The sequence below is a fragment of the Dasypus novemcinctus genome, chromosome 29 (genome assembly GCF_030445035.2).
Source record: "Dasypus novemcinctus isolate mDasNov1 chromosome 29, mDasNov1.1.hap2, whole genome shotgun sequence".
NCBI lineage: Eukaryota > Metazoa > Chordata > Mammalia > Cingulata > Dasypodidae > Dasypus > Dasypus novemcinctus.
In genome coordinates, this window is record NC_080701.1 from 23,053,461 (window position 1) to 23,068,714 (window position 15,254).

General features: G+C 36.9%; 1 protein-coding gene across 5 annotated transcripts in view; it reads left to right on the forward strand.

The window, feature by feature from the left end:
- LOC131276549 (A disintegrin and metallopeptidase domain 3-like) overlaps nt 1-15,254 on the forward strand; it is a 126,262-nt gene that overhangs the window by 8,634 nt on the left and 102,374 nt on the right. For all 5 annotated transcript variants that reach the window (XM_058289853.2, XM_058289854.2, XM_058289857.2 and 2 more), the window contains exon 3: nt 3,960-4,015. In XM_058289853.2, coding sequence (XP_058145836.1) covers nt 3,960-4,015 — 56 coding nt within the window. The remainder of the gene's footprint in view (nt 1-3,959; nt 4,016-15,254) is intronic.

Below are 15,254 nucleotides of genomic sequence, written 5' to 3' on the forward strand. Positions count from 1 at the left end.
GCCATCTCTTGCCAGTTGGTATGCTCCCTAAGTTCAGAGGGGGTCCAGGTAACCAAACCCACAGAAAGGAAACCCCTCTCCACCCTTCACCAGAACTTCTTAATTCTGGTGAACACTCTGTCTCTCTTGGTGGCTGGTAGGAATCGGGGGTTCCCATGGCTTGTTGCCTTGAGGGTGGGGCTTAGCTGCTTATAGTTTCCAGCCACCGGCCGAGAAACGCATGGTTTTCCCTTGTGCTTTTTATCTCTTTGTCCTGTTCCTCCAGATACATGCCCTGGAGCCTCCGGCTCTGTTGGTTCCCAAAACACCTCACTCAGGCGGGATCTTGCCCCTTCTCAGCCATTTTTTTGTAAGAGAGGTGGTGAGTGCCCACTTAAACTGACGCCATCTTGCCAAACAATCACCAAGACTATGGAGTTTTGATGCAAGTGAAAAGTCACCCCAGTATTTAAAGTTGTAATCGTTAGTAAATTTGAACAAAATGAATTTTAGAGATATTCATGCTCACATACCGACACACATACACACATAAAGGGATCATGAGTGTCAACATTGGGCTTTTCATTTATTTATAAAGTAAGGCTATTGTTATGACATTAAATATGGTTTTACATGCAAGCTCTGAGGGAAATATGAGATGCAAATTTTCAGAGACTAAGTGGTCTGTCTGATTCCCTCCCTTTCTTTCACATCCCGAAAAACCAAACCAAAAACAACAAAACCTAATGATTATGTGTATGAAAACTCTTACAGCAGAAACTTAAATTGCCAGAGAGCTTAAAATGTTTAAGAGAGCAATAAACATATATTGGGAAAATGCTAACTAAAAGTAAAGCTGGGTATCCATAATATCAGGAAGAAATCCAACAGATCTTAGATGAATACATACATGCGCACATCGCTTATGAGGGATAGCATGATTATATGATGATAAACTATAAAGATGGAAATGGGTTGAAATACAAGAATGATGAAAATTTCATTAATATCCTAGTCATAAGGAAGCTGGCATGAATAAAGTAATATCAGAGAAAGTAGATGGCTGGGCAAGGATATTTCCAGGATAAAGAGGAGCTTCTTGTAAAGATAAAAGGCTTAGGGCATTAAGAAGACATAATGATCCTAAAGATATTTGTGTCTAATAAGAGCACATTCAAAAAGAAAAGCAAGAACTTACAGAAGTGAAAGAAGTAAATGATAAAGCAATTAGAGGGGACTCAGTGGGGATATAGAAGACTGGAGATACTAATTTTCATCTTGAGTTTAACTGGCATTTGTAGAACATAGGACATGGGTATTGAATTTTTGTCAAATTCCTTTTCTGTAGTTATGGTTATTGCTTATTTTAAGTCTGCCATCTTGGTGTTTGTTTTCTTTCCCCCCACACATTTCTTTTGTCTGAGAATCTCACAGTGTTTGATTATGATTTGATTCATGAAAGTGTTTGAATTTGTAGGCTAAAAATGTTTCCCACAAAATCCCACTAGTCAAATGGATTTATTGGAAGATTTTAGACAATATTTAAGGAAAGAGAATAGGTCTATTTTTTCAAAGAATAAAATATAAGGTAACTAATCCTCCAGATATATTTAATCACATATGAAAATATTAATAAGGTAAAAATAGCAAACTATTGGAAAACATTTATGATCAAGTCAGTTTTCCTGGTCTGGAAGGGTACTATAATATTAGAAAAATTTATTAAATTAACTCACCACACTAACATAGTAAGCAAAGAATCAGTAAGTGAACCTAGAAGAGAAAATAAAACCAGAAAGTGGATTTTAGAAAATTACTCCCACATTAATACACACACTCATTCCCACATTAATACACACACACACACATACACACATTGAGAAACAGCCTCAATGTGATTTAAATGGATCTAAGTATCAAAAACAGTACCAGGAAAACCATATCATACTTAATATTTTGAATATTTAGAGCATTCCATTCTAGGGCCAGCAAAAGAAAAGGATGCCCACTATTTCCATTTTTATTCAGTAATTTACAATATAGAAATCAAGAAAAAGGAATATAAAATAAATAAGGCTTAAAAAATAAGATAAGCTATTTTTTAAAACTGATTATATGATGGATTAGATTAGAAGTCTGAGAGATTTCACACATAAACTATTGAAACTAAGTAAAAAACTTGGCAGAGAATAGCTAGGCCCTAAAAAATGCATTACTCTGTATGATAATGGTGAGAAAACTGAAAAGCATTTAGGGAAGCTGATGCTTTCTAGTCAACATCACTTCTAGCACTTCTGAACTGAGATAAATCCAACTTCTTGGTATCTTTAATTTCTTTTAATTATAAAATGGGTATAAGAATAAAATCATATCTAACTCATATGTATATTTTGACTTTACAAGTCTTAATATTTAATGAAGTGCTAAGCCACAGTGTATAGAAATTATATTTTTTATGTTTATTGTTATACTTAGTGAGATATGAGTAGAATTTATTGAAACCCAGTCTTCTGCCTTGAGTAACTGGGTATATAACCATGCCATTACCTGATATCCAGAATCTATAAGGAAAATTACCCATTTTTATTCACAGGCAATAAAATAAAGGAATGATAATATTAGAAGTAATATTTTATCAGTTTTCTTCCCCTACCGTTTATGGTAAATTAGTTATAAAATGCATCATGGAATACATCGATTTGGTGGGCATCTTTACATTAGAAAAATCACTGGAAATTACAACTTGCATTTTATCCTTAATGGCATGTCTCAATTTCTTATGAATATAAAATAAGAAAAAACTACATATTACATCAAAATAAACCTTACTGGATCAGAACTAAAAAGAAAAAAAGAAAACATCAAAAACAAGCTGGTGCAACTATACCATTCTAACAAAATTTAAGGAAAAGTACTTTTAGAGATAAAAGGGCATTTATTATTGATGAAAGGATCACATTTATTGGGAAGATATCACCATATTAAATATGTTTGCACTCTACACAAGCTCAAAAATACATAAGGCAAAATATTATAAAATAAAAAAAGAAACACATCCATAATAATTGTGGGAGATACCAAGACACCTTTAAAAACAGCTGTAAGGTTACAGAAGACTGAAAAACACAACAAAGCAGCTTTAAAATGATGTACAAAAGTTCATTGAATGACAAAGTTCATGTTCTTTGCAAATGCACATGGAACATTTACCAGACTCAACCATGTGCTAAGATTAATTAAAGCATATGGTTTATGATTTCACAGGTTGGGTTCAGTCTCTTGAGCTTATTAGGGAATGCCCTCGTGATTATCACATGCAGAAGCAAGCAGGACTGAGAGGAGACATTAAATGACAATTGAGTCTCAATAAAGTGTGAAGCTTGGATGTCCATCAGAAATATCAGGAGTTGGACTGAGCTTCTCACTTAATGGGGGCTGTCCTCGGAGGTTGTGAAAGTTGCATGAAGTGATCCCCTACAGCTGAGGGAATCCCCAAGGAGAACAGAAAGTTGACTTACTCCCAGAAGCACCGCCAACAGCTGGGGGTAGGAGGAAGGCTGGGGTTTGGGAGAATAATTCACTTAGTCTTAAATGAGTATCTATGTTCCATTACTTAAGTTTCAATTTATTTGTGCTGGCAACTGGAATGTAGAAGAAAGGTGATAAGATACAAGTTTTTTGAAAGATTACTGTGCATTTCTGAGTGTAATCTTCATTTAATGAAGGGTAATGATTGATGCTCTTAGTTTTGAAATAGATTTAGAAATCCTTGATTTTATTTAAATTTAATTATAATTATCATTCTTTCAATACTGAAGATATAATATACTTGTATATGTATACATAATTTTGAGACATACAGGATGCCATCCATATGAAAGAGTATATATGTTTCAAAATAGTTTATTTTAAAATTGACTTTTTTCTTTTAAGTATTTGGATTTTTTAATAATTACCTTTCTCTGAATACCTTGCTGCAGGTAACTTATGTCATCAAAATTAGCGGGAAAACATACACTCTTCAACTTGAAAAGCAGTAAGTGTCCATTCTTCTTTTCACACAGTTATTAGTTTCTTAAATTTTCTTTTTTTTTTTCTAATGATAAGCACTATACTGATTTTATTTTTTTTATTTTTTTATTTTTTTTATTGACTTTGTAATAATATTACATTAAAAAATATATATATATGAGGTCCCATTCAACCCCACCACCCCCACCCCACCTCTCCCCCGCCAGCAACACTCATTCCCATCATCATGACACATCCATTGCATTTGGTAAGTACATCTTTGGGCACCTCTGCACCTCATGGTCAATGGTCCACATCATGGCCCATACTCTCCCCCATTCCATCCAGTGGGCCCTGTGAGGATTTACAATGTCCGGTGATTGCCCCTGAAGCACCATCCCCACTACTTTAAATTTAGCATAAGAAGAGCATGAATGTTGTATTTATTTTAAAATCTGTAATTTGGTGGCGAACTGAAACAGTCGGAAAATAGAATACGGGTTTCCAGGACCATAGCAGGTGTACGGAATGAGGAGGTAATGCTTAGTTGGTAGAGTTCCTGTTTGGGGTGATGGAAAAGTTTTGGTAATGGATGGTGGTGATGGTAGTCCAACATTGGGAATATTATAATTAACACCACCAAATTACATATTTTAATTTCTGGTACTTTGCATCTGTTGGCTTTTATAAAGGGGATTCATTTGGAATAAAAGCTTGCTGTTCCAAGGTCATGAAAAGTCCAAATGAGGCTTACTATCAGAGATGCTTTCTCATAAAGTCAGTGACTGTTGATCCTGGTGTTTTGCCACATGGTGAAGCAAGGTGGCACCGATCTCTGCCCAGGTTTCAGCTTTCCCCTCTGGGTTCACACTTTCCTCTTGAGCTGCACCGTGGGCCCAGTTTCTTGGGGCTTCCTGCTGACGTGATCCTGTAGTCCTCTCTCTCATGGCACAGGGCTCGTTTCTTTCCGTGCCTGCTGTATTGGTCTCAGCTGCTCTGCTCTCTTCCCAAGTTCAGCTGTAAGCTACCAGGCAAACCGCTCATCTCTCCCCGGGGTATCAGCTGTTTGAGCCTCTCCTCTCTGTTACATGGCAGGACCAAAAATGGCAGCGCTCTCTTCCTGTGTCTGTCTGAGTGAGTCTGTTTATATTAGACCCAGCACTGGGTGGGGACTCAACTTGAGTCACGCCTCACTGATGTAGTCCAAGAGAAAGCCCTAGAGCAATGTCATCAAGTAATCGGATCAATGGCTCCTCAACTGAATTCAATGCAATCAAAGGGTATCACACCAGAGGAACAGATTAGTTTACAAGCATAGTCTTTCTCTTTTTGGGACTCATAAAATAATCTCAAGCTGCCACACTGTCCTTTGAATTTGCTTATTCTAATTATTGCATAAAAGTGAGCTCATATGATATTTGTCCTTTTGAATCTGGCCTGTTTCATTCCACTGAGGTCTTCAGGGTTCATCGATGTTGTCACATGTATGAGAACTTCGTTCCTTTTTACAGCTGAATAATATTCCACTCAATGTATATACCACATTTTGTTTATCCATTCTTCTGTTGATGGACACTTGGGTTGCTTTCACCTTTTGGTTATTGTGAATAATGCTGCTATGAACATCGGTGTGTTAATATCTGCTTGAGTCACTGCTTTCAATACTTTTGGGTATATAACTGGAATCGGGCTTGTTAGATCATATGGTAATTGTATACATAATTTTCTGAGGAATAACTGAACTGTTTTTCACAGAAGATGCACCATTTTACATTCCCACCAGCAATGAAAGAGTGTTCCTATTTCTCCACATCCTCTCTAATACTTGTTATTTTCTTTTTTTTAAAAAATAGTAACCATTCTAGTGGGTGTAAAATGGCATCTCATTTTGTTTTTGTTTTTTTATCCCCTCCCTTGTGGCTTTTTGTGTGCTGTCTGCTGTCTGTGTCCATTTGCTGTGCGCTCTTCTGTGTTTTTGCTTGTCTCCCTTTTGGTTGCGTCACCTTGCTGAGTCAGCTCTCTGCGGCATTCGTGGGCTAGGCAGCACTCTGCAGCACCCGGGCCAGCGGCTCCGTGCAGTGTGCGGGCAAGCCTGCCTTCACAAGAAGACCCCGGGACGCGAACCCAGGGCCTCCCATATGGTAGACGGGAGCCCAACTGATGGAGCCACAGCTGCTTCCCCTTCATTTTGGTTTTGTTTTTCTTTCCCCTAATGACTAATGATTCTGAGCATCTTTTCATGTAGTTACTGACCATTTATGTACCTTCTTTGTAGTAAGATGTATTCAAGTCTTTGCCCTTTTAAAAATTTTCTTTCCGTTGTTAAGGTAAAGGATTTTTAAAATATATTCTGGATATTCCACCTTTATCAGCCATACGGTTTCCAAATATTTATTCCCATTGTATAGAATATTACTTTACTTTCATGATAAAGTCTTTTGAGGTCCAAAAGGTTTTAATTTTGATGAGGTTCCATTTATCTATTTTTTATTAATGTTTTGTTGATTGAGCTCTGGGTGTAAAGTCTAAGAAACCATTGACTAACACAAGGACCTGAAGACTATATATCTTTTAGAAGTTTCATAGTTTTGGGTCTTATATTTAGATCTTTCATCCATTTTGAATTGAGGTCATGAGGTAGGAGTCCTCCTTTTTTTGCAAGTGGAGATCTGTTTCCTAGCACCATTTGTTGAAGAGATTATTCTTTCCCAATTGAGTGGTGTTTGCCCCCTTGTCGAAAATCAGTGGCCACAAATGTGAGGGTTGATATCTAAGCTTTCAGTTCAATTCCATTGTTCTATATATCCATCCTTGTGCTGGTACCATTCTGTTTGGATTACCATGTCTTCATAGGAAATACTAAGATTGGGAAGTATAACTCCTGCCACTTCATTCCTCTCATCAAGATGGATTTATTTTTTTATTTTTAAAGAAGCTTTAGATTACATAAATGTTACAATGAAAATATAGGGGATTCCCATATACTGCTCCCCATTTCCCTTCCACATGTTCCCCCCTTAACAACATCTTTCATTTGTGTGGTACATTGTTAACAATTTATGAACACATGTTGAAGCATTGCTACTAAGCTGGTCTATAGTTTACATTATGCTTTACACATAGCACCACGCAATTTTACAGATTTTGACAAATTGTATTATGGCCTGTATCCATCGTTATAATATCATGCAGAACAATTCCAGTAGCCCCCAAAAACCCCATGTTACACCTATTCTGCCCTCTCCCTCCCCTTAGAAACTCTGGTGACTACTGCCTTTATATCGATGTTCAAAGTTCTTCATTATTAGAATAATAAGTCTACTTTAGTCCACCGTCGCATTCCTACTGAATGTTTTGTTCATTCCTCTATCTTGATCATTTTGGGATGATGTTGCCCACTCTGTTTCTGATTAAGAGGGGACTTAGATGCCATGGGGAAGATGGCTTGAACTGTCTTGCTTGCAGTTGTAAATTCTGTTTTTTTTTGGATGGGCATTGTCCACCATCATCATTTTGTTAGTTGTCCTGGGTGAGTCTGATGAACCGGAGAGTAGGTGTTGGCTGCAAATTAGCTCAGATTTGGGGCTCATCCAGCATATGAACATTTGGAAGATTTAAGTCTCTGGGACATATATATATTCAATGGGTACGGTGCTAATTATAGGTTCAAATAAAAGGGGCAGAAGAACCATGTGTAGGAAAATTATAAATGATATAATATGTATAAATGCTATGATCAATTGGGGAGATAAATTACCATATATACCGAGGTAAGGTCCACTGACAGGGTACTGATCTCCTGGGGTAGTTTTCCCTGCTTATAATGTCTAGATGCCTCCAGAGCCCTCAGGGGCACCCCTGCTTGAGGCACTGTTTACTCTGGCAGTCAGTGGGATCCTCTTGAGATCTGCATATTGGCTTTTCCATTTCTGCAAAGAAGGTTATTGGAATACATGCCCTTTATCATGTTGATGAAGTTTCCTTCTATTTCTAGAGTTCTAAGTGTTATTACCAAGAAGGGGTGCTAGATATTGTCAAATGCCTTTTTGGTCTCAGTTGAGATGATCATGTGGTTTTTTCCCTCCATTGTGTTAATATGGTGTATTACATTAAGAGATTTTCTTATGTTGAACCAAATTGCTTCCCAGGGGTAAAACTCATTTGATCATGTATAATTCTTTTAATATGCTCATGCGTTCAGTTTGCTAGTATTTTGTTGAAGATTTTGGCATCTCTGTTCATAAGGGATATTGGTCTATGGTTTTATTTTCTTTTATTTTTATCTGGCCTTGGTATGAGGGTGATATTAGCATTGTAGAATGAATTAGGGATTGTTCTTTCCTCCTCAATTTTTTGGAAGATTTTTGAGCAGAAATGGAGTTGTCTTTTTGTAATGTTTGGTAGAATTCTCCTGTGAAGCCATCTGGTCCTGGGGTTTTCTTTCTTGAGCTGTTTTTGATTACTGACTCAATCTCTTTATGATTGTGGTTTTTTGTTGTTGTTGTTGAGATCTTCTATTTCTGCTTGAGTCAATGAAGGTGATTTGTGAGTTTCTAAGTATTTGTCCATTTCATCTAGGTTATCTATATTAGTGGCATACAGTTGTTCATAGTATCCAGTTATACTCTTTTTAGTGGGGACAGTGGTAATGTCCTGCTTCTCATTTTCTGATTTTCTGTATTTGTGTCCTCTCTCTTTTTCTTTGTCTTCCAGCTAAAGGTTTCTCAATTGTATTGATCTTTTAAATATCCCCAATTTTGATTTTGTTGATTCTCTTAATTTCGTTTTGTCTGCTCACCTTGGGTTTAGTTTTCTCTTTTCCTATTTCTTCTCATTTTGAGGTTACATCTCTAATTTGAAGTTCTTATCTGTGAATGTAAACAATTAGAGCTATATATTTCCCTCTCAGCATTGTCTTGGCTGATCTCAGATGTTTTTGGTATGTTGTATTTTCATTTTCATTCACCTTACTGTACTTCCTCATTTCAGCCATTGGCTGTTGAAGAGTATGTTGCTTAATTTCCACATATTTGCTAATTTTACACTTCCTCCCTATTATTCATCTAGCTTCCTTCCTTTCTGATCAAAGAACATGTATGATATGATTGCAATGTTTTTGAATTTATTGGCACTTGTTTGGTGACCTAACATATGGTCTGTCCTGGAGAATGATCCATATGCAGTTGAGAAAAATGTGTATTCTGCTTTCTTTTGAGTGAAGTCTTCTATAGATGTATGTTGTCTATTTGGTTTAGACTATTGTTCCTTACTGATGAGTTGATCTGTCAATTATTGAAAATGATATATTAAAGTCTCTTATTATTAATGTAGAACCATTGACTTCCTCCCTTCAAATTTGTCTGTATCTGCTATTAGGTGCATATATATTGATAATTGTTCTATCTTCTTGTTAAATTGTATATAATGACTACCTTTTTTTAGAATTTTAATTTAATTTTTAAAATTGTTTTTCTTTTAAAGTTAATAGGTCACACAAAATGTTACATTAAAAAACTAAGAGGTTCCCATATACCCCACTCCCCACCCCCCACCGTTTTTTAATTGTTTTTTTGAGGATGCGTAGATACAAAAAATGCTACATTAAAAAATATAAGAGCTTCCCATATACCCCCCCACACACCCACCCCACTCCTCCCACATCAACAACCTCCTCTATCACCATGGCACATTCACTGCACCCAGTGAACACCTCCCACAGCACTGCTGCCCTACAAGGATAATAGTTTACATTGTAGTCTACATTCTCTCCCACCACATGCAGTGGGTTATGGCAGGATATACGATGTCCAGCGCCTGTCCCCTCAATATCATTCAGGACAACTCTGAGTCCCAAAAATGCCCCACTTCATACCCCCTTCTCCCTCTCCTTGTTCCCAGCAACCACTGTGGCCACTTTCTCCACATCAATGCTACAATTTCTTCCATTACATTAGTCACAATAGTTCTATAGTAGAATATCAGTAAATCCATTCTAATCCATATTTTATTCCTCCATTCTGTGGACCCTGGGATGGTGATGTCCATTCCATCTCTAGATCAAGAGGGGGCTTAGATTCCACATGGATAATGGGTGCAATTCTCCTGCTTGCAGTTGTAGGCACTCTCGGTTCCCTGGTGTGGTGGTTGACCATCTTCACCTCCCTGTTAGCTGACCTGGGTAAGTCCAATGAAGCAAAGAATAGGAGTTGCAACTCTGCTGAGGCTCAGGGCCCAGCTGGCACATGGACAGTCCAGAGATTCAAGTCTCTTGAGTACACACCAACCCTAGCATCAACCACAGGTTCAGTAAAAGTTATAGTTACAAATGACAACTGAGGGAATGCTGAGTTCCTACCCAGGGGAGCTCTATCACATTCCCCAATGGACAAGCAACAATCCCCCAAGTGCAACAGCAAAGACCAATGAAGTAGGATGGTCCAATGATGAGCCCTTGATACTGATGACTATTCTTATGAACCCATGTGCCTGAAATATGATCTAGACCTAGAGCTGCAGGGTGCCTAAGAGTTACCTCCTAAGAGCCTCCATGTTGCTTAAATGTGGCCACTCTCTAAGCCAAACTCAGCATGTAAATGCATTACCTTCCCCCCATTGTTGGACATGACTCCTGGGGATGAGCTGCCCTGGTGCTGAGGGATTATTACCAATCACTAACTGGTGATGCAACTAGAAAGAGACCTTGAATAAAAGGGTCAACTCAGACCAGCAGAATATCTCAGCCTACATGTAGGATCATGTGTTAAAAACTGCTTTTTGACCTTGAATAAAAGGGGGAAATAGAAAAGACAAATGAGTTTATATGGCTAAGAGACTTCAAAAAAGAGTTGGGAGGTCTTCAGAGGGGTTGTGCTTATGCATGCCTCAGCAGGATCACAGAGACTGCCAAAGTAGATACAATCCCAGGTACTAGTGCTCCTGAGGGCTATGGAGACACATAGGTTTCTATGGTATTGGAAGATGGCTCTAGTGTTCAGGGCCATGTCAGTGGGCCCTACTTTGGAATTTGTGTCCTGAGTGTGGTAGAGTTGGACTCAGATGTGACCTTTCTACACATGCACCTTCTGTCACTTTTATAATGACCATCTTTGTCCTTCATAACCCTTTTGACTTAGTCTATTTTATCTGATATTAGTGTAGCTATCCCAGCTCTTTTTTGGTTACTACTTACACAGTATATTTTCCCCATTCTTTCATTTTCAACCTATTTGTATCTTTGAATTTAAGTAAGTCTTTTGCAGACAGAATATAGTTGGTTTATGCTTTTTTATGCATTCTACCAATCACTTCTTTTGAATGGAGAGTTTAATCCATTTACTTTTAAAGTCACTATTCAGAACTTTCTTCTGCCATTTTGCTGTTTAACCTTTGCCTTTTTTTGTCTTTCCAATCTTCTGTTAATGCCTACTTTTATATGTATGTTTTTTTTGTGTGTGTGTGTGAGTATTGTACTACATTTAGTGTCTTCTTTTTTCTCTCTAGATATTAACCTCCACAGACAGGTTATGTTTTATGATTTCAATATTAAAAAAAATGTTCAGACTTCTCTTGTCACCTAACAGGTTTATTCTAAATAATGTCCATGTGCACTTGAAAAGAATTTGTATGGGCTGTTATTGCTGGGTAAGGTGTTCTATATATTTCAGCTAGATCTAGTTGGTTTATAGTGCTATTTAGATTTTTATTTCCATATTGATCTTCAGTTTAGATATTGTATCTAGTATTTGAAGTGGGTTATTGAAATCTTCAGCTCTTATTGTAGATCAGTCTATTTCTCCCTTCAATTCTGTAAATTCTGGTGCTCTGCTGTAGATGCTTATGTGTTTATAATTGTTAAAAGTTCTTGTTGAATTGACACTTTAAGAAAATATTATAATATCCCTCTCTGTTTCTTGTAACAGTTTTTTTGCTTAAGTATATTTCATCTGATATTAACATAGCCAACTCTGCTCTCTTTTGATTACTATATGCATGAAATACTTTTTCTGTCCTTTCACTTTAAACCTATCTATCATGGATCTAAAATGAGTCTCTTGAAAACACCATATAGTTGGATCTTGTTTCTTTACCCATTCTGCCAATCTCTGCATTTTTTTGAAGAGTTTAATCCACTTACCCTTAAGGAAATTATTGATAATCAAGATTTACTTCTGCCATTCGCTATTTTAAAAAATTCTTGTCTTTCTTCCACTTTCCTTCCAATACTGCATTCCCTTTTGTTTAGATGATCCCTTTATAATAAGCCAGTCTGCATCACTTATCCGTCTTGTGTAGGCTTCTAAAATATTTTCTTTATGCTTACCATGGGTATTACATTTAGCATCCTAATTCTGTGACAATTCACTATGTGTTGATTCTAACTTCAACAGCTTACACATACACAGTAGCTATATCTCTCTGTCCTTCTTTTTTTGCTGTTCTTATCAGAAATTACATTTTTATGCATTGGGTGCCCAGTGAGAAAGATTTATACTAATATTTTATACATATAAATTTTAGAAGTCTTTAAAAAGTAAAATACGGCATTACAAATGAAAAATGAAATAGTACTGGCATTTATATTTATCTGTAATATTATTTGCACCAGACGTATTTATCTTCACCTAGCATTGAGATACTGTCTATATTCTTTTCCTTTCAATATGCAGGACTTTCTTTGGCATTTGTTCAAGGTATGTTCTAGTAGTCACAAACTCTCTCAGCTGTTGTTTTAATGGAAATGTCCTAATTTCTCCCTCATTTTTGAAGGACAGCTATGTCAGGCATATTATTTTTAGGTAACAGTCTTTTTATTTCTTTCAGTACATTAAATAACTCAGACAGCCTTCTGGTGTCAATGTTTTTAATGGAGAAATAGGATGTTAATCTTACTAGGGATCATTAACATGTGGTGTGTCACTTCTTTCTTGCTGTTTTTAAGATTCTGTCCTTGTCTTTGAGATTTGACAGTTTGTACATGATGTGTCTCAGTGAAGATCTGCTTTGGTTCATCCTGCCTGACATTCATTGAACGTCTTGGATTTATATATTCATATCTTTCATCAAATTGGGGAAGTTCTCTGCTATTATTTCTCTTGGTATTTTTTCTGGCCTTTATCTCTCTCTTCTCCTTTTGGGTCTCCTATGATACATATATTGGTACACTTGCTCATGTCCCACAGGTTTCTTAAGCTCTGTTAAAGTTTTTGTTCATTCTTTTTTCTTTCTAATTCTCCACATGAAGACACTTTCAATATTCTTGTCTTTGAGGTCACTAATTCTCTCCTCTGCCTCCTCCAATCTATGCTTGAACCCTGCTGCTGTAATTTTCATTTTAGTTATTGTACATTTCAGTTCCAGAATTTCCATTGAATTCTTTATAATTTCAATTTTATTATTGAAATTCTCCTTTTGTTCATATATTGTTTTCCTGATTTCCTTTAGTTGATTGTCCATGTTTTCCTTTAGTTCATTGATCCTGTTTATGAAAGTTGTTCTAAGATCTTTGTTAAATAATTCCAGAGATTATGCTTCCTCCAGAATATATTCCATCAAATTCTTTTTTTCATGTGTCTTAATCATATTTTCCTTCATCCTTGTATGTTTTATATATTTTTTCTTGAGAACTATATACACTGTGTGATTGGTGTGGTGACTCTGAAAATCTAATTCTGTCACTCCTCAATCCACCAGATGAAGATCAATAAGAAAGAAAAAAGAAAATAAGAAGGAGTAAGAGAAAAATAACCCAGAGGAAAAAAGTTATGTACCACCTTTCCAAGTCTCTTTTTATGGTCTGGTAGGAAGCCATCATCCCTGACCATCCTTCAGTGATCCACTAGACCCAAAAATACAAAACAGAGAAAGAAGAGTAAGATGAGGAAGAAGAACCACTCAACCAAAAAGGAAAAAGAAACAGCACAAAGAGGTGTATTGGCCCTTTATTTCCCAGTAGGTACTGGTATAAGGTCAGAAGATGCTATTTTTGAGAGAAAGCAAGGCTGGCATCTGTACCAAGCTTTCAGGTATCTATCAGGCTAAACAACATAAAGAGAATGAAGAAATTCAACCAATATAAAAGTACACCAGACATGTTGTGATATTAGAAGCCTCTCCTGCAGAAAAGGCTTAAATTAAGGCCAGAAACTATGCTGGACCCAGACTAGGAAACTCCTACACAGAAGGACAAAGACAAGCAAACAAATACCACCACCACCAACAAAACCAGTCAAAGGAGCTTCATTAGCTCTTTATATTCAGGTGGTAGATTGGAAGTGCTCAGAAGGCTGAACCTGGGGACTGCCTCTATGTTGATCCCACAGGGATCCGTGAGACTGACCTTGACCTTCAACCCCAGCTTTTAGAGATAGGTTTCTCTGTCATCCTTTGCCCCAGCCAGTTGCTCCCAGAATCTGGGACATGTTGCTACAGACACAGCTGTTTTTATATCTGCTGTCATTGGGCTGAGCAATGGGAACTAGTCACTGGTTCATGTTTTTGCTTACAAAAACTGAACTCCCTGCAGTCTTTCAGTTCCTCTGGGTCTTCTGTATTTTATCTAAATGTCCATTTTTGTACCAGGTTACCACTTAAATCTAATCTCTTTTTTTAGCTCCTTCATTTTTCTAGTGGAGGGAGTGAGTTTTAAATTTCATACTTATTTCACATCTGTACAGCCCCCCTCAATCAGCAAGTTCTATTTAATGATTTATAGTATTCATTTTTTTACTCTACATATATATTTTAACTCCATCTTTAATAGAAAATAACAATCATGATATGTATGATGGATAGGCTCATGTGTCACCTCAGCAGGTAATGATGCCCAGTTGTTTGGTCAAGCAAGCCCTGAGCTAATTGTAATATAAGGGCATTTCATGGACTTTAATTACCAGTGAGTTAATTGCGTAGATGGCTGATTACATCTACAATCAACTAAGGAGATTGCTGTCGCAGTGAGTGACATCTCATCCAATCAATTGAAGGTCTCAAAAGGGGACGTGATTTCAGTATTCAGAGAGAGATTTCCAGTCTCTACTTCAGACAGCCAGTGTCTCCTAGGAACTCATGAAGGACCTTCATTGGAGCCCCTGGTTTGCAGCCTGCCTGTGGAATTTGGACTTGTGCATCCCCGTGGTCATGTGAGAGAATTTTATGAAATTCATACTATTTACAGACCTCTCCTTTTGGTTCTGTTTCTCTAGAGAACCCAGCCTAATACAGTATATGATATTGTCTTCACCCTTTGCCATGTAACTTTTAAGTTC